The sequence below is a fragment of the Schistocerca nitens genome, chromosome 3, assembly GCF_023898315.1.
Source record: "Schistocerca nitens isolate TAMUIC-IGC-003100 chromosome 3, iqSchNite1.1, whole genome shotgun sequence".
Classification (NCBI taxonomy): Eukaryota; Metazoa; Arthropoda; class Insecta; order Orthoptera; family Acrididae; genus Schistocerca; species Schistocerca nitens.
Window position 1 is genome coordinate 351334007 of NC_064616.1, and position 27828 is coordinate 351361834.

Sequence of the window (27828 nt, forward strand, 5' to 3'; positions counted from 1 at the left end):
ATCAACAGATTTAGGTATTTTTCTTGCAATATTTGTATGTACATCAAAAAGAACAAAAGATTTATGTCACTGCATTCTTTCTGATCGACTTTCCTGTCAAAATATACAGCCAGAATTTTTCTCACACTGTAAATTTCAGTTACACATTGTTCCATAACTAGCATTTCCTTTACTATGGATTTTTATCTATCAATTTTCTTTTGTCACAACAGAGCATCTTTAAAATCTTCATCACATGGAAGCTATGATTCAGAAGTTAAGTTCCCCAGAAATGATTAAATGCCTATAACAATCATTAATCAGGTCAATATAGCTTCTATGTTTCATTCTCTTTCTATTAACACTGAACATTCTACAGTCATTGAAACCTTCGAGGGTGGGTGATAAGACTGCTTCTTCATAAAGATGTGGAAGGAAATTGCTAAAGTTTTGTTTCAGGAAACATTACTGCACCTGGAGCAATTTAGGAAAACATTAAAAATGATCAAGAGAATAACTGTAACAGAATTAAAATCTAACACCTCCTAAAAAGACTATAGTCAACATAATTGTCTAGAGTAATTCACCCCCTGTATACAAGTAGATACTCAAGACAATTCTTATTTATTGTTCTGTCTCAGTTGCACACTTTTATAATTTCATTACGTGTTTTGATCCCACTGTATCATCTGATCTAAAACGAAGTAAAACTAAATATGCCCCATCTAATACTTTATAACAGCAGAAAAGAAAAGAGTTATACATAAAAGAAGAATTACCTAAGTAATCACATCAGCAACCCATCTTGTCTACTCAGAACAACATATTAGAGTATTGTATTTTGCTACTGCAGTCCATGTTTTAAATAGGTAGACTTTGTTCGAGGTAGGGGACAGGAGGGGGGAGGGCAAATGGAGTAAGGCTGATGGCAAAATTACAGAAATGGAATTATGTAGAGGACCTAGAACTGTATGAAGTGTCATTAAATGTTATGCATTAGAAAACAGAAACAAGCTGTAAAAAATTCAACAAAATTAATTATAAAAATGAAACTACATTCAGCAACTGAAGTTATAGGGATGGGATGTGACAGTTATGGTTAATTGCATTTCCTTCTGCTTGGTGGCATTGTATGGCACACAGTTTTGCAGAATTTACGGAAACCAGTCTGCATGCCGTCCTGCTGCTAGGACATTGTCTGAGCCAATGCACTGCTGCTGTCTCTTCTCAATGAGTGGAGCTGTTGACAACACACGGGCTGCGGTGAGGTGAGTAACTGGAAGAGGCTTTCAAAGTTTCTAAAAAATTCACGCATTTGGAAGTGCCACACAATGAACCTAAGGGACACCACGTGAGAATATTGGAAGACATTGAGACTTTTACACAGCGTCTGCAAGAGCCTGGCATCACATCACATCAGCACAATTATTTTATTAACAGCGCATTTTTCCAGATACTCTGAAAGCCTGTCAGTACAGCTACATGAGTAGGAAGGATGACTGCCATCATCAGCTGGCTGCATGTCATGAATAACACAGTTTTCACAAGATTTACAGGGTAGTGCAGCTATAAGGTTCCCACCTTTCCTTTGAATGTGAATGCAATATTTTGACTTATGAAATAGAATAAACAGCTACAACAATGGGCAGTTTTAATGAATACTCAATTGTTAGCATTCTTCTGTCAGCATTTCAGTTCATTTCATCAGTGAAGTTGGACGTTTCTCTTTGCAGTATGCAAAATGAAGTTCTCAATAGAAGAAACAATTGAAATTGTGGAAGCATATGGGAAGACAGTTTTGACCCAGGAAACTCCCGAAATTTTCAGGGTTAGGTATCCAGGTAGAAGACTACCAGCAAAGAGAGCAATACAGAGTGTGTATAAAAATTGGCACACCTGTGGATTTGTGTAAAATGTAAAATGACAAAGAATTCCTTCAGTTTGCAAACACCAAAAGTTATGGTAGACATTTGCCAAAGAAATATTCAGAGCCAAAATAAGTCTACAGGTAAATTGGCCCAACAGGTGCCTTAAGTAGGAGGAGTTGCCAGTGGATATTGAAAAGTCTTAATCTGAAGCCACATTGTGTGTTGGTTGTGCAGCAATTATGGGAGGATGAGAGTCAGAAATATGTAGATTACAACAAATAGCTTTTGAATAATATCAACGATGGTTTGTTAGACCCTTTGAATTACATCATGAGTGATGAAGCATGGTTTCTGTTGTGACAGTGCCACGACATTTAACAGTGCCGCCATGACAGTACGCGCAAACGGCGATAGAGGCGCTCCGCAACTCGGCTGAGCGCGGGAGCGCCACCTAGCTACGAACGGCGCCATCCGCATGTCACGGCACGGCAGTCAAATAAGAGATACTGAGTTGTTATCATGTAACCAGCTATTGTTTCTAAGTGAGAGTGTTTGAATATCCACTCGATTATTGGTGATTAAAGGTTATAACACTTTTTGGCGCCGAGGATGGGATATTTTCACTGCGTTGTGGATTTGTGTGTTCGTGACGGGGCAGACATGGAACAGCTTATGCAAGCGCTCATTGAACAACAAACACAGCTGACAGCTGCTATTCAGGTGTTGTCGACGTCACTTACTCATCGTCTGTCTTCCTCTTCTCCGCCTCCGTTCCCTCCTTACGACGAGGCCGCTGAAGACTGGGAGGATTATGAGAAGCGTTTGCGGCAACACTTCTTGGCTTTCGGCGTTGTCGACGCTCCTATGTGTAAGTCATTATTTTTATCTTGGATTTCCCCACGGATCTATCAGCTGCTATCTCAGTTAGCCCCTCTGCGGGAACCTGCCTCTCTGTCCTTCCAAGAAATGTGTGACTTATTGTCTAACTATTACCGAAAAAACACCCACGTCGTTGCCGCCCGCGTGGCATTCTACCGGTGTTGTAAACAGCCCCATCAATCTTACCGCACTTGGGCGGCGGAACTACACGGCCTGAGTAGGAAATGTCAGTTTGTCACGGACACTCATCATGAGTCATATGCTGATTCAATGGTTAGGGATGGTATTCTACGGCTTGCTCCAGATAAAGTAGTTCGACAACGTGCCCTACAACTGCCAAACCCGTCGTTGTCGGAAGTTCTAAGCATCGCCCAATCCTTTGAAGTGTCTCATGCTGCTGACGCGCAAATAGACGCGTGGTGTGATGTAGGCGCTGTACAGTCAACTTTCAACACGGACAATTTGCCTGTTTCACAGGAGAACGAAGATGTGGCGGCGGTTCACTCGCATAAACAACGTCGCGTTGGGCCGCAACGCTTGCAGCGAAAACAGCACCCGCAGAAGCAGGTTCGTTCCGCATTTCCTTCTTGTCCACGTTGTTTCGTACAGCATGACAGGGCCACGTGTCCAAAACGTTGGGCCACGTGTAATTCATGTAGGAAAAAAGGCCACATTGCTTCTGTGTGTCAGTCCCCTAAAGTTCCTGTCGACGAGGACGAGGCATCGGACATGGATGTTAACTGTGTGCTTTCTCAAACGAATAAGTTGTTTGTTACTGTTCGTGTTCTGGATAAAGACATTCGCATGCAATTGGACACTCGCTCTGCAGTAACTCTCATTAATTCTCGCACGTATTTGGAGTTGGGCTCCCCTCCCTTGTCTCCAGTTACGCGAAATCTGAGAACTTATAATATACAGAAAATTCCTATCATTGGCCAGTTTGATGCTTCCACTGTCTACAAGTTTGTCGTTAGGCCCCTCACGTTTTATGTGGTGGATCATGCGGGCACTGAAAACCTGTTGGGTTATGATGCTTTCCAGTTGTTCGGGTTCTCCATTGATGATGATGATGTGCACCTCATATCTGCAGATATTCCGTATCAACAGCTGGATGGATTGTGTTCTGAATTTTCGTCCGTGTTCTCTGCTGGTCTGGGCCATGCCACGGATTTTGAAGCCCACATTACTCTTAAACCTAAAAGCTCGCCCTACGTTTTTCTGGGCACGCCCTATTCCGGTGGCGTTGTGTGCACCTGTCAAGGCTGAGATAGACAGGTTAACAGCTTCCGGAATTCTCCTTCCTGTTACCTCCAGCGAATGGGCATCGCCAATCGTGGTGGTTTCTAAACCAAACGTGAGTCTACGATTGTGTGGTGATTTTAAAGCCACTGTCAACGCTCAGAGCCTCATTGACACTTATCCTCTTCCCCGTCCTGAGGAGTTATTTACCAAGCTCGCTGGGGGCCAGTTCTTTTCCAAACTTGACTTATCGGAGGCGTACCATCAGTTGCCGTTGGATGCTTCTTCCAAGGAATTTCTCGTCATCAACACTCCTTGTGGGTTGTATCAGTACCAGCGGTTACCATTTGGCGTCGCTATCGCGGCGGCCATTTTTCAGCGGTTTTTGGAACAGCTCACGGCTTCCGTTCCCGGCTGCATAAACTATCTGGATGACATTGTTGTCACGGGGGCCTCCACTGAGGAGCACCTTGGCAATTTTGCGTTCACTGTTTCAGGTTTTGCATTCGGCTGGGTTGAGGTGCAATCTGGACAAGTCACAGTTCTTCCAACCCTCCATTCAGTATCTTGGTTTCCACTTGTCCCGTGAGGGTATACGTCCTCTACGTCAGCACGTTGTGGCCATTAACGCTCTACCCCGGCTGTCTACGGTCAAAGAACTTCAGGTGTTTCTAGGCAAGATTGCTTATTATCACAAATTCATTCCATCCGCGGCGGTGGTAGCTCATCCTCTGCATCAGCTGTTACGCAAAAACGTCCTTTTCTGTTGGTCCAACGAGTGTGAGCAGGCTTTTGTCCGCCTGAAGGCTCATTTGCAGTCGGCACCTTGTCTTGCCACATTCCGTCCGGGTCGGCACTTGGTTCTGGCGACTGACGCATCACAGTATGGCCTAGGGGCTGTTCTCACCCATCGGTATGAGGATGGGTCGGAACGACCCATCGCATATGCTTCCAAGACCCTTAATGATGCGCAACGGCGTTACTCTCAAATCGAAAAGGAGGCGCTCGCTATCATTTATGCTCTAAAAAAGTTCAGCGTTTTTTTGTACGGTTCTAAGTTTCACCTCATCACCGACCACAAGCCGCTGGTCTCTCTGTTCAGCCCATCAGCGTCGCTTCCGGATAAGGCAGCTCACCGGCTGCAGCGTTGGGCCTTATACTTGTCTCGTTTTCGCTATGAGATTCACTATTGCCCCACGGCCCAGCACGCCAATGCTGACGCATTGTCGCGATTGCCGATGGGCCCCAACCTGGTTTTCGATCGTGATGAGCTACTCTGTTTCCAAATTGATGAGGAAGAACGTCGTGCGGTTGAGGGTTTTCCACTTACAGGTTCGCAGGTCGCGTTGGCTACTGCGTGGGACCCGGTCCTATGTCAGGTGATCGGTTTTGTTCAACGGGGTTGGCCGGACAGGACCAAGGGCCGGGCATCGGATCCCCTTCGCAACTACCATGCCTTGCGCCTTCGTCTGTCTGTTCGTGATGGTGTTGTTCTTCTGGCCACGGATGGCGCATCTCCACGGGTTGTGGTGCCCGCCTCTCTTCGCAAAGATGTTCTCAAACTGTTGCATGAAGGCTATTGGGGTATTTCTCGGACTAAGTCCCTGGCCCGCAGGCACGTTTATTGGCCCGGTATTGATTCGGACATCGCCCACATGGTTGCTGCGTGTGGTCAGTGTGCTCAACAACTGGCTGCACCTCGTACAATGCCCTCTCTGTGGCCTGATTCGGCGCAGCCATGGGAACGGGTGCACGCTGAATTTGCCGGCCCCTTCCTCGGTACGTATTGGCTACTGTTGATTGACGCCTTCTTGAAGTTTCTGTTTGTTGTTCGTTGTCCGTCGCCCACCACTGCGGCGACGACGCTGGCTTTGTCCAAAATCTTTGCGCTAGAAGGTCTTCCACCCACGATCGCCACGGACAATGGCCCTCAGTTCTCTTCGCAGGCCTTCCGTGATTTTTGTACTGGACAAGGGATTCATCATGTTACAGCACCGCCCTTCCATCCGCAATCGAATGGGGAGGTTGAGCGCCTTGTCCACACTTTCAAAAGCCAGATGAAAAAATTACTTAGTGATTTTTCCACAGATGACGCTCTGCTGCAATTTCTGAGTTCTTATCGCTTCACGCCTCTGGGTGATCGCAGCCCTGCTGAACTCTTGCATGGCCGCCAACCGCGCACTCTACTGCACCTGCTTCACCCTGTCAGGCCTTGTGCTGTGTCCCCTAGTGCGGGAAAATACTCGGTGGGCACCGACGTGTGGGCACGAGGGTATGGATCTCGCCCTAAATGGATTCCAGGGGTGGTCAAGGCTCTTCGCGGCCGCCGGCTTTGTGAAATACGTATGGACAATGGCATGGTTGTTCGCCATTACGACCAGATGCGCCCACGAGTGGTGGCCACGCCTGGGCCACCGCCCCTTCCTTCGCCTCCACCAGCCCGAGAAGCCAGTCCTGTCACTGCTGCCGATGTACCGTACGTGTTGATGCAGCCGACGTCGCTACCGCTTCCGAGTACACCGGAACCGGCCCCAGTCGCGACGCCGCCTTCTCCGGGACCCATCTCGTTGGAGCACACCCCCAGGTCCACGACACCTACGGATGTTGCTCCGGAGTTTTCACCCATCATCTCATCCAGGAGGCACGTTCCATGCACGAGCTTCTGTCCTGGACATTTTCGACCATACTCTCGTGTCTCTCCGCGGGATCTTCTCGGGGCCTCACAAGAGGCCATGGATGTCTCCGCACTGTCCATGTTTCCAAGGAAGTGAGTGTTTTTTATTTCAAGGGGGGAAAAGTGTTGTGACAGTGCCACGACATTGAACAGTGCCGCCACGACAGTACGCGCAAATGGCGATAGAGGCGCTCTGCAACTCGGCTGAGCGCGGGAGCGCCACCTAGCTACGAACGGCGCCGGCCGCACGTCACTGCACGGCACGGCAGTCGAATAAGAGATACTGAGTTGTTATCATGTAACCAGCTATTGTTTCTAAGTGAGTGTGTATGAATATCCACGCAATTATTGGCGATTAGAGGTTATAACAGTTTCATCTTTCAGTCATGTGAATTCACAGAACACGAGGTACTGGGCAAAAGAGAATCCTAACACCGTGTGTCAGCAACCACTCCATGATGAAAAAATTGGCATTTGGTGTGGTGTAACAGGAATGTGCATCACTGGACCGATATTTTTTGACTCTATCCTCAACATGGTTGCATATATGGAAATTTTGGATACAAGATAGGGCAACACCCTACACACCTAAGATATCCCTGGAATTAGTCCATGACGCCTTCATTGAGGAATGAACTGTTAGAAAACATTTATGGCCACCATATTTGCTGGTGACACTTGAAGAGCAAGGTCTACGAAACAAATCCACACACAATACAGGAACTGAAAGACATCAGCCATGAAGTTGCAGTCACCAGTTTCCAGACTTTACACCGGATGTATCTGAATATGATTAGACATGCACAGCTGTTTATTGATGTTGCAGGGGTCAGTTTCAACATCTATAAATGCATATTTCATTGTAAATAAATAGTAAGTCCATTTCAGGTGCATGTTTCTATAATTTCACTGCATTTCCTTTATACTTACACGAGCTACTTTTATCATATCAGCATTATCTTGTATTAGCAGAAGGATTTGGTTTCCTGTACTGCAGAGCTTTTACCATACCCCTCCCCCCCCCCCTCTCTCTCCCTCCCAAAAGAGTGTGTGTGTGTGTGTGTGTGTGTGTGTGTGTGTGTGTGTGTGTGTGTGTGTGTGCGCGCGCGCACGCGCAAGAACAAACATATGAAACTTCTCTTTTTACAGGAATAAAAAGAAACATCAATTCTGATTATATGAGAAATATTTTAAATTTCTGACTCAGTGACTAACAATAATAACACCCAAAATAAAATCATGCTTACCTCTTACATATAAATTGATGTAGTGGAAACAAGTCATATTTTCAACAGGCAATGTTAAGAAGGCCACAGCATTCTCTCTGTTTTTCAGTTTAGTGCAACACAAGTTCCGTAGGACTTGTAAGGTCTCACTTATAACTGTAAAGGAACTGTGGTGATGAGCAGCACACTGGAGAAAATCAAATTGTGAAATAGGTAGTTTCTTCTTGTCATCAGTCCCATTTACCTTTGTCTCCTTGGGATCAGACCCCAATGAACAATGAGCTTTTTCTGAAAGTTTTTTTGATATGTTCCATGAAGTAGTAACCAAATTAATGCATTTTTCCAATACATCATCTCCTGGATCAAATTTCAAAATATACAAAACACTTAGTATGCACAGTTGCAGTACCTTCCCGGCATGAATGACTGGTAATGACAATATTTTCTCCAGAACAAGTTCCATGTAACTGATACTAAAAGTATTTCTTCCATTTAAAGCATCAGGCCATACTTTAATCTCACCAAGCATCCCTATGCCTGGAAAACAAAAGTAATGTACAATTAAACTCAATTCCTTCATTTTCATCATTTATAAATACGATGAAAACTACGAATAGGTAAAAGTAAACTAAAGCCCATTTTACACAATTAATGAATGAGTGAACAAGAGACCAAATCTCACAACTGTGTTCATTGGAAAGCTAGTTGGCCAATAAGCATGCAAACAAAGTTGTCTTCATGATTATTGGCCAGTCTGCGGCAGATAACACCCTACTATGAGGTCTTCTCATTGATTTACTGAAACAAACTTAAGGAAACTTTATTGCATGAAAAATTCACAGTGATGATTTATTTACTTATTTTTTTGGCTCAAGAATATCCTGCAACATAAATAACAATATAAATTTAATAATTCTAATGGATAATATTCAGGTAACTATTTCCATAGTTTTTATTCGATTTTGAATGGTTTTGAATTCTTTATGAACATCTGCAAAATCAGTTCTTCTATGATGGTTCTTTTATCATTTCATTCATAATAAAAGCAAAGATTTGCATAATAAATCACTCCATCAAAACTCTACATTGCCATAAGTATCCAAAAAGTCCAATCAGCACAGCACCTGTCTTACCTAGAGACATCACGGTAACCCCTGGAGTCATGTATGTCACATCAGACTGTTCAAGTTTTGAAAGGTTGTTCTTAATGTGCAGTGACTCACTAGATTCATGTCCATCTCTGACAGTCATAGCAAGGCTCAGCAAGTGTGTCAATTTGTTCACAGTGAACAGACACTGGATTTGTGGAATAGTTACTAGTTCACTGAGGACTGGTTCTTTACCATGAAGAATAATTTATCCACATCTAAATCACACTGTCATTCATGGTACCAAATAGAAATTCTGTTCAAGTCATTCTGTATCCCACTAACACCACTCAACATTTTCCTATTTCCAACAGCATCATCAGCAAACAGTCTCTGACTACTATCCCCATGCCAAGAGAAGTAACAGCAGCTTGCAGGCATGTCGATTGGTGCCAACACTATAGCCTTAACTGCTAACATTGACCCACTTACCACACACATAATGAGAAGGCAAATTTTTGTTATCAGGACCTGGCTACTTGTGTTGCCCATGTGCACAAGGCACATCCCTCTTACTGTGCCCATCACTCATCTGAAAGTGGATGTCTTGTATCATGAGCATAGTACTGGCCACCCTATCCAACAGATAGTTTATGCGGATGGAAAACAAGAGTTGTTCTATCACAGTTCCCTGGGGTACTCCTGGTACTACCTTTGTCTCTGATAAATGCATTCTGTTCAGGATAATGCACTTGGTTGTATCAATCAGACGTCTTTGAGGCAGTTACATATTTGAGAATTTCTCTTGTACACAATAAGAGAAGCTGTAGACCTCAAACTTCTGAGACTGAGTGCAGATGGGAACTTCTCATGAGAGGCACATATTAATAACCTCATGCAAATAGTTCAGTGTCTATATTGTCAGTGTCAGGACCTGCAATAAATTCACCTGGTTTGCTTTGTAAATTTTCATTTGCATCAATATTTTGGGGCACCTCGAGCTGCACAAAAAGTTTACATCCAGGGTATGTATGGTATCAAATCATGAACATCATGTGTACATCTACTCTCTTATAAGCTTTCTTGTTTACAACACCAACTTGTTTTAAGGCAACTGCTGCATACATTGACAGAATGAGAGAGAGAGAGAGAGAGAGAGAGAGAGAGAGAGAGAGAGAGAGAGAGAATCTATGCGCAGAACATGACCACGCCTGTGGTTCAGAAAAGTGTGTGTTACTCAGCAGTATGCATTTTCAACAAACTTTCCCAAGAATTAAAGATGCTCTGTGATGAACTGCACATTTTCAAGCTCTATTAGAAGGTTTCTCTCTTTGCAAGCACCTTTCCCCTAGCAGCAATAGATGACATCAATTTAACTGTGATTGTTTTTATTGTAATGTACTAAAATAAATGACACTAAGGAAATATTGTTTATGTACTGTAACTTAAAAGTATAAGAACCTGAAAAAGCAAATTATGGACCTGACAATAGCGATAACTCAATCACATGACAAGAAAAACTCATTTTCAGCTAAAAGTTGTCCTTATCATTATCTCAGCTAAAAGTTGTCCTTATCATTACTTTGCAGTTTAAATGAAAACTAAACTCTAAAAAGTCTTCACGGACAGGTAAGACAGCTTAATATTAACTTCATTTCATTTACTGATGACGAGAAAGGGGTGATGGTGTCAACAGCAATGAAACAGAGACCAGGATTATCTCCTGATATAGTAATAAATCTTGAAAATGTTACATATCACAACAATAAGAATAAAACACCTTTCTCTAGTTCATAAAAATATACAAATCCATTCTTGGTTGGCTAGTAATCATATGCTTTAAATCTAAGAAAATATGAGACTTTGGCAACACCAAAAGAACTTCAACCTTACAACCTTACCTTCTCCAGCGTAAGCTTGGGCTTTCCAGGCTTTCCCAGTGAATCAACTATTTGCACTGCTGTCGGGTGTCTATCTGGGTGCAGTCATTTTCGTAACAGGATATTTTGACAGTGTACCTTGCCATCAGTTTTCAGTGATACCTGTAGAATGAGTGTCTTTGCTACATCCCACCTTCTTTATACTCTTATCCCCCCGACCCCTTCCTCCACTGCCACTTGCATGCTGCAATGCGTGGAATGGTAGGGGGGGGGGGGGGCGACATGCTCCTGGATGCTGGGTACGGATGCTCGTTCCTCGCTGTTCCTTGGCCTGTGTCAGGCGCGTAAGTCTCTCTAAGCTGACACTGTGATTTTAGCTGGGTAAGTGTTGGGTCCCAAGCTTTGCTGAACCCAGTGTTTGTGGATCAGCCATTTGTATTTCAATAGCCTCCTTCAGAGCACAGTCCCAATGTTACGAGGCCTTTCTTAGCACTTCAATTTTTTTGTACTTCATGGAGACCCCTGTAACCATACAGTGTACTGCAACTGCAGATTTTGTTGGTTGCTTAGGTTCAGTGTATCTTCTGTGTTGCTTGCATATTTCTTTGATTGTATGTACAGTCTCCCCAATATACGCCTTACCACATTTACATGGAATACGGTAAACTCCTGGTTTACAGGGCCTCAAGCTATCTTTCACTGTGCCTAACATGGCATGCATTTTTGGAGATGGACGGAAAATGCATTTAATTTCGTGCACAATATCGGATGAAGAAGCCTACTGAGGGAATTTAACTACCTTAAGCATGTTTTCAAGAAGAATGGATATGATGAGAGAGAAATCCAAAGTGCTTTCAGGCAGAAAGTACCAGCCTAGCAGACAGGAAATCCTGACTCGACATAAGATTAAATGTGTTTTCCGTCCATCTCCAAAAACGCATGCCCTGTAAGGTACAGTGAAAGATGACTTAGAGCTCCATATTGTATTCCATTTGAATGTGGTAGGGCGTATATCGGAGTGACTGTACAGACAATCATATAAAGATGCAAAGAACACAGGAGACATACTGAAGTTACACAACCACAATATCTGCAGATGCGGAACACTGCGTGGCTACAGGGGACTCCATGAAGACATGGCAGTTGTAAGGCAGACCTTGTCATTTTCAGACTGTGTTCTGAAGGAGGCTGTTGAAATACGAGTAGCTGATGGGCTGATCAACAGAAACACTGGCCTCACTTCCAGTAAAGCTGGAGACCCAGCACACAGCCAACTAAAATCACAGCATCGGCTGAGAGCAACTTCTGTGCCCGACGCGGACTAAACGAGTACTAAGGGATCAGAGTTCACATCCAGTGTTGTGAACTGTCAAGAGCAGCCAGTCCACAATAAGGTAGCCGATAGGGCACGCGTAACTCACGCCGTCTTGCGTTAAATCTGTAACAGGATATGTGGTAAAAGCTATAAAGAAAAGAACTGAGCTTCTCATATACTTAACTTTAATTTGTGCTTGTACATCGCTATGGTGAATACAATTGAGACTCTATCCAGATATGGATAACTGCGCCTTGCTAGGTCGTCCGTACAACTGGGGCTGAGTTCACGTCAGTCTCTCGAGACCTGCCATGTGGTGGTGCTCGGTCTGCGATAACACAGTGGCGACACGCGGGTCCGACCTGTACTACAGGACCGCGGCCGATTTAAGCTACCACCTAGCAAGTGTGGTGTCTGGCTGTGACACCACATCCAGCATCCAGCAGTGCCGTCACCCCCACCACTCCACCAGTTGTGGTGTGCGACTGGCAGTAGAGGAAGGAGTGGGGGTGGAGGGGGCAGCAGGGATGTGACAAGAGTATAAAGGAGCCAGGATGTAGCAAAGACACTTATCTACAGGTATCACTGGAAGATGGCAGCAAGGTAAAGACACTCATTCTACAGGTATCACCGAAAGATGATGGCAAGGAACATTGTTGAAATATCACGTGAAGAAAATGACTGCACCTGCTAGACATTTGACAACAGTACTAACAGTTAGCTTATCCTGTTTGCAAAATTTTTCAAGAAAATGAATTACACAAACGTGATGTAGAATGTTGTAAATAACAAAATATGTAGTCATAACATATTACACATCTCAATCTCAGAGCTGAAAAAATAATGGCTGATACTGTGAGGAAAGATCTGGCTGCAATTTAAATGGCAGATCATGAATTCACACACACTGCAGGTGAAAGCAGTGATATTGCTTTGGAAGGTAGTTGTATTTATGGCCAGCAAAATATCATGTGCAGTCCATAAAAGATAACTATATACCTATTCTTAATTTTGTTACAAATGAGCATTTCATTCAGAGAGAGCCATCTACACACTTTGTATGTAATGGTGCTCTACTTGTAAGTATGCTGAAGTGTATTCAGTTACTATTTCTCCATTTCTCTCTCTGATGTAAACACAGCAGTGATGCTACTCTGGTCAGATCTTCATTGGCTTTGTTGATTCAGCTATTCTGATTTCCATTTTTTCAAATAATTCGAGGTTAATGCTTCAATAACTTTTGAATGACTTTCATGCTTCCCGAACACAAGTTGATTTGATGCAGTTTGAGTGGCATGTCATGACTCTATTTAAGCACTTATCTTGAAATTCTGTTGCAGATGTCTGATTTCACAGGTCTCTCATATTCATAAAACTTGAAACAATGCGCCATAATGAACCAGGAAATGGATAAGTTCATCAAAAGCTAAGGCAGGAATGTTATAATAAGGACACCTATCACAGTCCAAATCCAACAAAAGTCCAGTGACAGAGAACACACACAAATTATGAATAGTAAAATAAACACAGTCCAAAGACTGCATAGTTTGTTACAAAGGACACTCTGAGATCACTGCAGAACGCTGGCAGAGAAACACAGTGAAATGGCTTACAACATCCTGTGGCTGGCCTTTTATTGGTAACAGCAGCTAGCACACGCAGTATGGTGCAATCAGTATCGTACCATGTGCTTGCAGTGTCCCAGCCAGACATTGTAGCAGTTACACAGATCAATTATGTATTTTTCATGCCAATTTCTGTTGGGACTACTACAATTTACATTGCTTTTTACTGCACAAAGCTTCCAATGCACATTACATCATCATTCCCATGCTTCTGCTATTACCCTGTGATACAAAGGCCTCTCCCGCTTTTGCATTAATTTCATCATATGCCACTACACTCTAAAAATCTGTAATATCATATACAATATCTACAAGTCACTTTAGGCAGCAGCACTACTTCACAGTGACTATCAATAAAACATATGAAAAACATTAGATTGCAATACTTACTAGACAACAATACCATCTTCAAATTTTCATCAATTTTGGTCAAAAGAACAGAATCATACAGTTCGTAAAATTTGTTGTATGTCCAGCATAGCCACAAGACATTGCACATCACCCCTAACTTTAAGTCAAGGTATTCTTTAGTTACTTCTTCCTTATTCTGGGTTCTCTCATGGACCTTTAATCTGTCCAGCAAACATAGGAAACCATTTAATTTCAAGTTTATTTCCTGCTGTTCAGAAATAACACGGCTATATTTTTCCTGAAAGAAAATAAATATTTTAACTGTGAGATATTAAACCTTCAGTCAAAAGAAACTAAGTCAACATGTTATACAACGTTTCCTAAAATTAAGAACAAAGATTAGGGTTTACTGTATTCTCAACAACGAGGGCCTTAGAGACAAAGCACAAGCTCAGATTGGACATGGGCAGAGCAGGAATTTGGCTATGTTCTTTATAAAGAAATTATCCCCGTATTTGCTTTAAGTGGGCCCCACATTACGAAACCAGGCTCTGCCTTTCACAAGCCTGGATAAAATGTCAATGATAGGGGAGTAACACCCCTCTAAAAAATTTGGTCCAGCTGCCTGGCTGGCAGTATCTTGCGAAGGGCCCTTGTTACAGGCGTTGATGGTAAACATTACTGAAGACAGAAAAGGACCCTGCATTCCATTGGTGAATAAAGTGGATGAACTATCTTCTTCTGCTTTCTTACTGGTTTGATAGGGGACTATCAAAGTCTAAGATAAAAAATCCTAACAAAAAATCAAATGCTGGTCTGTACAACAAATCTGTACTACAGGGACTTCTATTCCAAAGTAACATTACAAGAAATATCATATACATGTGAATAATCCATGCCATCCAATAATCCCCACACCCTAATTTTAAGGGGACAGAGGGGGGGGGGGGGAGGAAAGAAATATTGGTTTTACTTTGTATTTGTATATGTACACCATCTATTGCATATACTACTGTTTAAGTGTATGTATGAATGACCGATTCACATACACATAGTAGTTGCAGGACAGATGGTAGACCTCCAGGGATAAGACCAATTCAGTTTTCCCTTCTTGTAACATGTCTCATACTTCCTCAGTTGTTATGTCTGACCGACATGTTACATAAATTCAGTAATGCACTAAGGCGGTGTTGCCAAACATGTGTCACCCAGTCAACCATAAGGTCACTCAAAGCAGTCCATCCAAGATTTCGGATTCACTCTCACCAGTGTCTAACGCTCTCACCAATATTCCTTTCACTGATATTTTTGAAATAGTTTTCCTTCTAAATATCACATAAGGTTGTAGATTTCGTGCATCGCTAGCTACACACATTGCTCTACAGCTTTGCTTTTCACTGCCGCCAGTTTGTATCATGATGCTGGATTCCTCTTTTGATCTGCATTACCAATTTGCGATAAAATACAGAAATGTCCGTGCCATAAATTTATCACAGAGCAACGAAAATTCACTACTTTCTCATTGTAATTGCCTGGAAACCATTGAGAGTTTTCCTCCAGTAGCCAAATACATTTTGACCGAAAAATCTTGATAGCCAGTCCCAGCTAGCTTTGAAACGGGCGAGGCCTAGTTCTTTGGCTAAAGCTAATGCTTTGAGTTGGCACATTTCACTGGTCACCGTGTACCCATATTGTCGCTTCTCATCTACATAATCACACAGCCTTTTTTCAAGGTCTGGATGCTTTGCTTTTTGGCTGTGAAATGCTTGGCAGTTATCGTTTATTTCTTGAAGTCGTGTTTTGTTTTTTCACCAGTTGTGAATACAACCCTAGCTCACACTGCACTTTCTTTCTGCTGCATTGTTTCCAATGTTCTCTGCCTTCTTCAATAATCTGAAGTTTTTCTTTAACTGTGTATGAGCAATAACGAGAACTTGTATCCATAATTAACAAGCTAACACAAGGTTAATACATCACTTATAACGTGTTACTGACACATCACAGACTGAGACTGCAACAACACTGTAGTATAATGCGATCTGTTGCTGAAGATGGAGCAGTACCCAACATTATTGCAATTTATCTATGCACCCCAGTTTTTTGTCCTTAAATTTGGGAAAGAATATGTGCATATTATTTGCATGTATATGGTATTGTGATTAATGAAATCTACAAATCAATCCATTTTTCAACTCTGTTTTTTTGAATATTTCAAATCTCATATTCAATAGTGAAACCTTTGATATCAACGTTTTGTATATAAACATTTATTTGAAATTTATTTCTTTTTCATATTTTCTGCAATATTTTGGAAATGCATCTTCATCTTTGACTTTTAAAAATGTTAAAAACCTTTTAAATTTTAATGATTTCTTTCTACTGAAACTGGCACGTATTTTACATTGTGAATATATAACTCTGGAAAATCTATTGTATCATTTCACTGTTCATAAAAATAAAAACTGTTATAATTTAGTGCAAATACCAGAAAAAACTGTAATGTTAATATTGAAAGAGTATGACTTAGATGATTAGTACCAATGAGTTGTGCTATCTTTGGTTAGTTTTAGATCAACAGTAGTCTTTGAAAGTAATGGAGAGAGGATGGTTGTAAAAAGTCAAGTGTTGGACTAAGTTACATGTGAAATGGAATGAAGTTATATTTTTGTGAACTGATAACTGTGAATATTGCAACCAAGAAGAACATCAATCTTTTTAAATTCTACCTCATTGAAAAGAAATATAATACTGTCGCGGAAGAAGTCGAGTAGCACCGTGGTGTAGTGGTTATGATACTAAACTGTTGCATGAAGGGTTGTTAGTTCAAAAGTCATGTGGACTGTACAATTTTAATTTCTATATTCGGTTCGAGTACATTCTAGAAGTATCCACAAATGTCAAGAATTATTGTACTGGAATGTTCTGTAGCTGTATATATACTGCATGTGTTCTGGCCGGGGGCAGTTTGCTCCGTGCTCTTGTACGTTTAAGTGCTGAATAAACCTTCGTTAAGTGAAGTTAGTGTTCGTCATTCATCTAATTACACCTTCTTCTACATGACATTATTCTGGTGGAGGCGCTGGGTATTGGAACTTGTGATAGAACACATTACCGACGACACAGTGGCTCCCATCAGGCCATGACAGAGCCGCGGTTTACATGGCGAGAAACCTGAGTTCATATTCAACAGATCGCAATCTATCAGAGACAGAAGAAAAAGAGGACGTTACGATGACAGAAATTGTGTGCCATCACATGAGACATCCTTCCGGGTTCTCTAGTGATCACGGCCAAGACTGAAACAAGTGGCTGAAGGCATATGAGTGTATAGCCAAATTTAACAAATGGGATGACACCGTGTGTTTGGCTAATGTGTTGTTCTACTCAGAAGGCGCTGCCAAGCAAGGGTATGAGAACAACAAGGAGAAGTTCACAAGCTGGGAAGTATTCCAGGCAGAACTGCGCAAGTATTTCGGCGACACACAACGACAGAAGTCCAAGGCTGAAGATAAATTAAAGTGCAGGGCACAGCATACAGGAGAAACTACAGCATCCTACATTCAAGACGTCTTGGAGCTGTGTGAAATAGTGGATCCTAGAATTAAGGAGGAAGATAAGGTTGCAAATCTCATGAAGGGTGTTGCTGAGGACATGTATCAAGCCCAATCCTGAAGGAGGTTTCGACAGAAAACGACTTCATAAAATGGCGCCAGTATATCGAGACAAAGCATCAAAAAAAGAATTACACGCAAGAAGTTTGAACGGCTTCCAAACGTTGTATCGATGCCTGTAATGGAGGAAGCAACTAAGTTCACACGAGTTCTTCGTCAGATAGTGAGAGAAGAAGTTCAGAAGGCACTTGGAATGCACGGCGAGCAAAAAAACTGATATACTTCAAGAGGTCATAAGGGAGGAAGTGGAACAGACATTGGACCCAATCTCTCGTCCTTCATTTCCCTTTAAAATGGTGAAAAAGTCAAGACCTAGGCGGTGTTATCTTCCTACAATGCCACATGAGGAACCTGTTTGGGCACCAAGGAAGACTGACATCTGGAGGACCCAGGATAGCCAACCAGTATGTTTCCACTGCGGGCGACCAGGACATGTGGTGCGCTATTGTCGAGAAAGGCAGCGGATATTTGATGACACCCACTCCAGAAGACAGCAGACCGATCTTAGACGACGCCAACTCCTGGACGACGAAGATGAACAGGAAGATCTGGGTGCAGGATGACATAGGTCACCATCGCCGCAGCTAGCCGCTGGAGAGGACGCTCCCCAACACACCGAACAAGGTCTCCATCACCGTTTAGAAGCTCCAGCCAATCACCTAGCCGCCGCAACCTGGAAAACTAAAGGGTGCGATCTTTCTTGGAGGTCAGGCCGCCGAAGAGAAAAATCCTCCACCGTCGATCACTACAAAAATGATAGGAAACTATGTCGATATCCTCATGAATGGCCGACCAGCCCAAGATTTTGTAGACTCTGGAGCATCATTATCAGTCATTTCGGAGAAGTACCGTCACCAGTTGCAGAAAACTGTATTTGTCGACAACAAAACATCTCTGTTGAAGGTGGCTAATGGGAAATATGTGAAACCTACAGAAAGATGTGTCATTCATGTGGGTATAAATTAGATTAGATTAATTATTCATTTCATAGACCCATAAAAGAGGGAATACTCCTGGGTGTGGAACATGTCAGATAAACACAATACAAAAATGTAATTAGAAAAACTTAAGTTTCATTAATTTTAATGATCCTCAGTCAATAAACAGTAAAATTATGTACATGAATGAAATGTAAACTTCTAATATTTACAGGTTTAATACTTACATCTGCTTTCATTAAATCCATCATTCAGACATTTGCTTGTTCCTTGGCTATTACAACCAAGTATTGTCAAAAATTAAAGTAAATTACTCATTTCAGTGATCCTCAGTTAAGAACAGTCAGATTATGTACAAGATTTAAAATTAAACTTCCACTATTTACAGACTTCAAACTTACATCTGCTTTCTATACATCCATCATTCACACAGTAGGTAGATACTTGGCTGTTACAAACAAGAATTGTCAAAAATTAAAGTATAATAAATTTTCATTAGAATGGTCTACTGCACTTGTTGATAAACTCATGGATGGAATAGAAGGAGTTGGCCACCAAAAATTCTTTTAAATTATGTTTAAATTGTGCCTTGTCTGAAACTAAACTCTTAATGGTTGCTGGTAACTTATTGGAAATATGTGTTGCTGAATACTGGACTCCTTTCTGGGCAAGAGTAAATGATTTTAAATCTTTATGTATATTGTTCTTATTCCTAGTATTGATACTGTGTACTAAGCAGTTAGTTGGAAAAAGAGATGTATTATTTACAACAAACTTCATTAAGGAATAAATATACTGAGAAGCTGTGGTTAATATGCCCAATTCTTTGAATAGATTTCGACATGATGTTCTTGGATTTACACAACTCATTACTCTTATTATACGCCTCTGTACACTAAAAATTTTTTTCTCTGTTTCTGGAGTTACCCCAAAATATGATACCACATGACATAATGGAGTGAAAATAAGCAAAATATGCCATTTTTTAAATATTTATACCTCCTATGTCTGACATCATTCACATTGCAAACACAGACTTGTTTAGGCGCTTTAGCAGTTTGTTAGTATGTTGCTCCCAACTGAATTTATTATCAAGTTGTAATCCCAAGAATTTTTCACTCTCAACTTCTCCTATTTCCACATCATCATATTTTATACACACACCAGAAGGAAATCTCTTGGAAGTTCTGAACAGGATATAGTGGGTCTTTTCAAATTTTAATGACAGTGAATAGGCTATGGACCACTTATTAATGTCAGTAAAAATTTGATTAGCTGCCCTTTCTAAATTTATATTTGATTTACTATTTATTGCAATGTTTGTATCATCTGCAAATAAGACAAACTTGGCATCTGGTAATGTAACAGATGACAGGTCATTAATATACACAAGAAACAGTAGTGGGCCTAGTATAGAACCTTGGGGAATACCACATGTAATTTCTTCCCAGTCAGATGATGTCTGATTGCCTACTGCTGAAATGTTACCCTTTGTTTTCTATTAGTAAGATATGACTGAAACCACTTTGCAGCACTACCAGTGACGCCCTAATATTTTAATTTACTTAAAAGAATGCTGTGATTCACCCAGTCAAATGCCTTTGACAGGTCACAGAATATGCCAGTTGCCTCTAATTTGTTGTTCAATGAACTAAGGACATTTTCGCTGTAAGTGTAAATAGCTTTCTCAATATCGGAACCCTTAAGAAACCCAAACTGTGACTTTGACAGGTGCTTAAGTAGACGCTTGAACATAACATTTTCACAGATTTTTGAAAAGACTGGCAAAAGTGAGATCAGTCGGTAATTTGACGGCATTTCTTTGTCCCCTTTCTTGTGGAGAGTATATTTAAGCCAATCCCTGGATGTTCCCCTGACAAGTGATTGGTTACACACATAACTTAAGATATGACTAAGCTCACATGAACACTCTTTTATTAACTTTGTTGATATGTTATCATAACCACTAGAATGTTTTGATTTCAAGGACTTTATGATGGATTCTATTTCTTTGGGTGAAGTAAGTGTCAATTCCATTTCACTGAGATTACTTGTGTGCAGTGATCTCAGATATTCCATTGCGTTATTTACTGAACCTGACAACCCCATGCTATCAGTAACAGAGACAAAATACTTGTTTAAATGGTTTGCAACACAACATGCGTTTGTTACCAGGGTTTCATTTATTTTTAGAGCTATTTGTTCCTCCTCATTTCTGGTCCTACCTGTTTCTGACTTAATTATATCCCATACTGTTTTTATTTTATTGCTGGATGTATTTATCTTCTTCTCATAATGCATGTGTTTACATTTCTGGATAACCTTCTTCAATATTTTGCAGTAATTTTTGTAATGAGCTATAATGCTAGTATCAAATGCGTCCCTACGTATCAGATAGAGATTTCTTTTTGTCTCACATGATATCTTTATCCCTTGTGTGATCCATGATTTCTTATTAGACTTCTGCTTAATTTGAGTTACCTTCAGGGAAAAACAATTTTCAAATAAGGTGCTAACTTTATTAATGATTTTTTTTTTTATTTTCCATTTGTGTCTTGGATGCTGTACACATCCATACAATTAATTTCTTTGAGCAATCTCCTAAATTTCTCAGTTTTTGACTGTTTTATTGGCCTTCTGTACTCAGTTCTGATAGATGTTTTACCCTGACAATTTTCAAACTTTAATGTTAGGTGTAGCATGTCATGGTCAGATAGCCCATTTACTACTGGTTTTGTAATGTGACTTAGTTGCCTAGAATTGTCTATAAATACAGGGTATTACAAAAAGGTACGGCCAAACTTTCAGGAAACATTCCTCACACACAAAGAAAGAAAATATGTTATGTGGACATGTGTCCGGAAACGCTTACTTTCCATGTTAGAGCTCATTTTATGACTTCTCTTCAAATCACATTGGAATGAAGCCTCATCCGTAAAGAGAACATTTGCACTGAAATGAGGATTGACACATTGTTGGATGAACCATTCGCAGAAGTGTGCCCGTGGAGGCCAATCAGCTGCTGATGGTGCCTGCACACGCTGTACAAGGTACGGAAACAACTGGTTCTCCCGTAGCACTCTCCATACAGTGACGTGGTCAACGTTACCTTGTACAGCAGCAACTTCTCTGACGCTGACATTAGGGTTATCGTCAACTGCACGAAGCATTGCCTTGTCCATTGCAGGTGTCCTCGTCGTTCTAGGTCTTCCCCAGTCGCGAGTCATAGGCTGGAATGTTCCGTGCTCCCTAAGACGCCGATCAATTGCTTCGAACGTCTTCCTGTCGGGACACCTTTGTTCTGGAAATCTGTCTCGATACAAACGTACCGTGCCACGACTATTACCCCGTGATAATCCATACATCAAATGGGCATCTGCCAACTCCGCATTTGTAAACATTGCACTAACTGATGAACACTAACCTGAAGATGCTTCGTACTGATGTGCTTGATGCTAGTACTGTAGAGCAATGAGTCGCATGTCAACACAAGCACCGAAGTCAACATTACCTTCCTTCAATTGGGCCAACTGGCGGTGAATCGAGGAAGTACAGTACATACTGAATAAACTAAAATGAGCTCTAACATGGAAATTAAGCGTTTCCGGACACATGTCCACATAACATCTTTTCTTTATTTGTGTGTGAGGAATGTTTCCTGAAAGTTTGGCCGTACCTTTTTGTAACACCCTGTATATTATCAATGGCAGTCTTAGAACATTTGTATACCCTAGTTGGGAAATTTACAGCAGAAATTAAATTGAATGACAATGTAACTGATTTCAGTAACTGTTCACTGACAGTGTTTTTCAGGACATCTACACTCCTGGAAATGGAAAAAAGAACACATTGACACCTGTGTGTCAGACCCACCATACTTGCTCCGGACACTGCGAGAGGGCTGTACAAGCAATGATCACACGCACGGCACAGCGGACACACCAGGAACCGCGGTGTTGGCCGTCGAATGGCGCTAGCTGCGCAGCATTTGTGCACCGCCGCCGTCAGTGTCAGCCAGTTTGCCGTGGCATACGGAGTTCCATCACAGTCTTTAACACTGGTAGCATGCCGCGACAGCGTGGACGTGAACCGTATGTGCAGTTGACGGACTTTGAGCGAGGGCGTATAGTGGGCATGCGGGAGGCCGGGTGGAGGTACCGCCGAATTGCTCAACACGTGGGGCGTGAGGTCTCCACAGTACATCGATGTTGTCGCCAGTGGTCGGCGGAAGGTGCACGTGCCCGTCGACCTGGGACCAGACCGCAGCGACGCACGGATGCACGCCAAGACCGTAGGATCCTACGCAGTGCCGTAGGGGACCGCACCGCCACTTCCCAGCAAATTAGGGACACTGTTGCTCCTGGGGTATCGGCGAGGACCATTCGCAACCGTCTCCATGAAGCTGGGCTACGGTCCCGCACACCGTTAGGCCGTCTTCCGCTCACGCCCCAACATCGTGCAGCCCGCCTCCAGTGGTGTCGCGACAGGCGTGAATGGAGGGACGAATGGAGACGTGTCGTCTTCAGCGATGAGAGTCGCTTCTGCCTTGGTGCCAATGATGGTCGTATGCGTGTTTGGCGCCATGCAGGTGAGCGCCACAATCAGGACTGCATACGACCGAGGCACACAGGGCCAACACCCGGCATCATGGTGTGGGGAGCGATCTCCTACACTGGCCGTACACCACTGGTGATCATCAAGGGGACACTGAATAGTGCACGGTACATCCAAACCGTCATCGAACCCATCGTTCTACCATTCCTAGACCGGCAAGGGAACGTGCTGTTCCAACAGGACAATGCACGTCCGCATGTATCCCGTGCCACCCAACGTGCTCTAGAAGGTGTAAGTCAACTACCCTGGCCAGCAAGATCTCCGGATCTGTCCCCCATTGAGCATGTTTGGGACTGGATGAAGCGTCGTCTCACGCGGTCTGCACGTCCAGCACGAACGCTGGTCCAACTGAGGCGCCAGGTGGAAATGGCATGGCAAGCCGTTCCACAGGACTACATCCAGCATCTCTACGATCGTCTCCATGGGAGAATAGCAGCCTGCATTGCTGCGAAAGGTGGATATACACTGTACTAGTGCCGACATTGTGCATGCTCTGTTGCCTGTGTCTATGTGCCTGTGGTTCTGTCAGTGTGATCATGTGATGTATCTGACCCCAGGAATGTGTCAATAAAGTTTCCCCTTCCTGGGACAATGAATTCACGGTGTTCGTATTTCAATTTCCAGGAGTGTATATTAAAATCACCGGCAACCACTAGTTCTTTGTTTTTTTTAATTTTAGGCGAGATAAATCGGGCAGGTAGGTTAGAAAATTTAAAAAGGGAAATTGATAGTTTTAAGTTAGATGTAGTAGGAATTAGCGAAGTTCGGTGGCAGGAGGAACAAGACTTTTGGTCAGGTGGGTACAGGATTATAAATACAAACTCAAATAGGGCTAATGCAGGAGTAGGTTTAATAATGAATAAAAAAAATAGGGGTGTGGGTAAGATACTACAAACAGCATAGTGAACGCATTATTGTGGCCAAGACACACACGAAGACCACATGTACTACAGAAGTACAAGTTTATATGCCAACTAGCTCTGCAGATGACGAAGAAATTGAAGATATGTATGATGAGATAAAAGAAATTATTCAGATAGTGAAGGGAGACGAAAATTTAATAGTCATGGGTGACTGGAATTTGATAGTAGGAAAAGGAAGAGAAGGAAACATAGTAGATGAATATGGATTGGGGGTAAGAAATGAAAGAAGAAGCCGCCTAGTAGAATTTTGCACAGAGCACAACTTAATCGTAGCTAACACTTGGTTCAAGAATCATAAAAGAAGGTTGTATTCATGGAAGAAGCCTGGAGATACTGAGAGGTTTCAGATAGATTATATAATGGTAAGACAGAGATTTAGGAACCAGGTTTTAAATTGTTAGACATTTCCAGGGGCAGATGTGGACTCTGACCACAATCTATTGGTTATGAACTGTAGATTAAAACTGAAGAAACTGCAAAAAGGTGGGAACTTAAGGAGATGGGAACTGAATAAACCAGAGGTTGTAAAGAGTTTCAGGGAGAGCATAAGGGAACAATTGACAGGAATGGGGGAAAGAAATACAGTAGAAGAAGAATGGGTAGATTTAAGGGATGAAGTAGTGAAGGCAGCAGAGCCTCAAGTATGTAAAAAGATGAGGGCTAGTAGAAATCCTTGGGTAACAGAAGAAACATTGAATTTAATTGATGAAAGGAGAAAACATAAAAATGCAGTAAATGAAGCAGGCAAAAAGGAATACAAACGTCTCAAAAATGAGATCGACAGGAAGTGCAAAATGGCTAAGCAGGCAAAATGGCTAAGCAGGCATGGCTAGAGGACAAATGTAAGGACGTAGAGGTGCATATCACTAGGGGTAAGATACATACTGCCTACAGGAAAATTAAAGAGACCTTTGAAGAAAAGAGAACCACTTGTATGAATATCCAGAGCTCAGATGGAAACCCAGTTCTGAGCAAAGAAGGAAAGCAGAAAGGTGGAAGGAGTATAGGAGTATATAGAGGGTCTATACAAGGGCAATGTACTTGAGGGCAATATTATGGAAATGGAAGAGGATGTAGATGAAGATGAAATGGGAGATATGATACTGCGTGAAGAGTTCGACAGACCACTGAAAGACCTAAGTCGAAACAAAGCCCCGGGAGTAGACAACATTCCATTAGAACTACTGACAGCCTTGGGAGAGCCCATCCTGACAAAACTCTACCATCTGGTAAGCAAAATGTATGACACAGGCGAAATGCCCTCAGACTTCAAGAAGACTATAATAATTCCAATCCCAAAGAAAGCAGGTGTTGACAGTGGAAATTACCGAACTATCAGTTTAATAAGCCATGGCTGCAAAATACTAACGTGAATTCTTTACAGACGAATGGAAAAACTGGTAGAAGCCAACCTCGGGGAAGACCAGTTTGGATTCCGTAGAAATATTGGAATACGTGAGGCAATACTGACCCTACGACTTATCTTAGAAGCTAGATTAAGGAAAGGCAAACCTATGTTTCTAGCATTTGTAGACTTAGAGAAAGCTTTTGACAATGTTGACTGGAATACTCTCTTTCAAATTCTGAAGGTGGCAGGGGTAAAATACAGGGAGCGAAAGGCTATTTACAATTTGTACAGAAACCAGATGGCAGTTATAAGAGCCGAGGGACATGAAAGGGAAGCAGTGGTTGGGAAGGGAGTGAGACAGGGTTGTAGCCTATCCCCGATGTTATTCAATCTGTATATTGAGCAAGCAGTGAAGGAAACAAAGGAAAAATTCAGAGTAGGTATTAAAATCCGTGGAGAAGAAATAAAAACTTTGAGGTTCTGTCAGAGACAGAGACAGCAGAGGACTTGGAAGAGAAGTTGAACACAATGGACAGTGTCTTTAAAGGCGGATATAAGATGAACATCAACAAAAGCAAAATGAATATAATGGAATGTAGTCGAGTTAACTTGGGTGATGCTAAGGGAATTAGATTAGGTAATGAGACACTTAAAGTAGTAAAGGAGTTTTGCTATTTGGGGATCAAAATAAATGATGGTCGAAGTAGAAAGGATATAAAATGTAGACTGGCAATGGCAAGGAAAGCGTTTCTGAAGAAGAGAAATTTGTTAACATTGAGTATGGATTTAGGTGTCAGGAAGTTGTTTCTGAAAGTATTTGTATGGAGTGTAGCCATGTATGGAAGTGAAACATGGATGATAAATAGTTTCGACAAGAAGAGAATAGAAGCTTTCGAAATGTGGTACTACAGAAGAATGCTGAAGATTAGATGGGTAGATCACATAACTAATGAGGAGGTATTGAATAGAATTGGGGAGAAGAGGAGTTTGTGGCACAACTTGACTAGAAGAAGGGATCGGTTGGTAGGACATGTTCTGAGGCATCAAGGAATCACCAATTTAGTATTGGAGGGCAGTGTGTAGGGTAAAAATCATAGAGGGAGACCAAGAGATGAATACACTAACCAGATTCAGAAGGATGTAGGCTACAGTACATATTGGGATATGAAGCAGTTTGCACAGGATAGAGTAGCATGGAGAGCTGCATCAAACCAGTCTCAGGACTGAAGACCACAACAACAACAACAACAACAACAACAACAACATAAGATAATATATCTTCAAGACCGTTTATAAACAGGTTGAAATTTCCTGAAGGTGCTCTGTATATGGCTACTATTATAAAAGACCTATTATGAAATTCTGTCTCTGTTACACATGCTTCTAAGTGCTGCTGTAAGCAAAATTTATTAATGTCAATATTCTTAAATTTAAAACTGTTTTTAACAAATGTGGCAACTCCTTCTTTCTCCATATTTTGTCTTCAGAAGTAGGAGGCAACTTAAATTCTGTAAGGTTTAACATATCTCAGTGGTCACATGATGTTCAGAGAGGCAGATTATATCAACTGGGTTCGATCACTCTAATTCATCAATGCACATAAGTAGTTCATTAATTTTACTTCTAAGCCCTTGAATATTTTGATGCACTAAAGAAAGAAAGTTGGCATTTCACATTTACTGAGATGAAATCGGGTGGAAATAAAATTTCTGCTGATTGCTGTAAATTTTTAACCAACAGCTGTGTTCACTGATCCAATGTGCCAGGATTATGCTGTCTGATTTCTTTATCAAACTGAAGGTTTGTTTCAATCTTTACTTTTCTCAGACTTGACTTCGTTCTGTTCTACCTATCCTAAAAAGGGTCCTGCTCCAATACCTACGGCCACTGGTAAATTACCACTCATGGCAGTGCTCCCCCCTTTACATTTCCTTCTATTAGCCCAGCCAGTTCACTCTTCCCTTTCCTGTTGAGGTGTAGGCTATGTCTAGTATAATTCCACCTACTGAGAGGATCAACAGGAACCAAACCAATATGTGACCACGTACCCGACCCAAGCAGCTGTTCCAACTCCAAATTAGCTCTGCTGACAGAAGAGTTTAAATGAGGTCGGTCATGGTGTCTCAGAACAGACACAAACTCAACACTGGTATGTCTCTTTACTGATTCAATCTTTGTCAGGTCACACTCTATATTGTACCCAGTATCTC

General features: G+C 41.9%; 1 protein-coding gene across 3 annotated transcripts in view; it reads right to left on the minus strand.

Moving 5' to 3' along the window:
• The window catches only part of LOC126248306 (uncharacterized), a 212567-nt gene that overhangs the window by 116675 nt on the left and 68064 nt on the right, over positions 1-27828 (minus strand). For 2 of the 3 annotated variants that reach the window (XM_049949174.1, XM_049949176.1), the window contains 2 exons: positions 14164-14422; positions 7887-8402 (listed from right to left, as the gene is read on the minus strand). In XM_049949174.1, the coding sequence (XP_049805131.1) occupies positions 7887-8402; positions 14164-14422 (775 nt within the window). The remainder of the gene's footprint in view (positions 1-7886; positions 8403-14163; positions 14423-27828) is intronic. The other variant, XM_049949177.1, reaches the window with a different exon arrangement.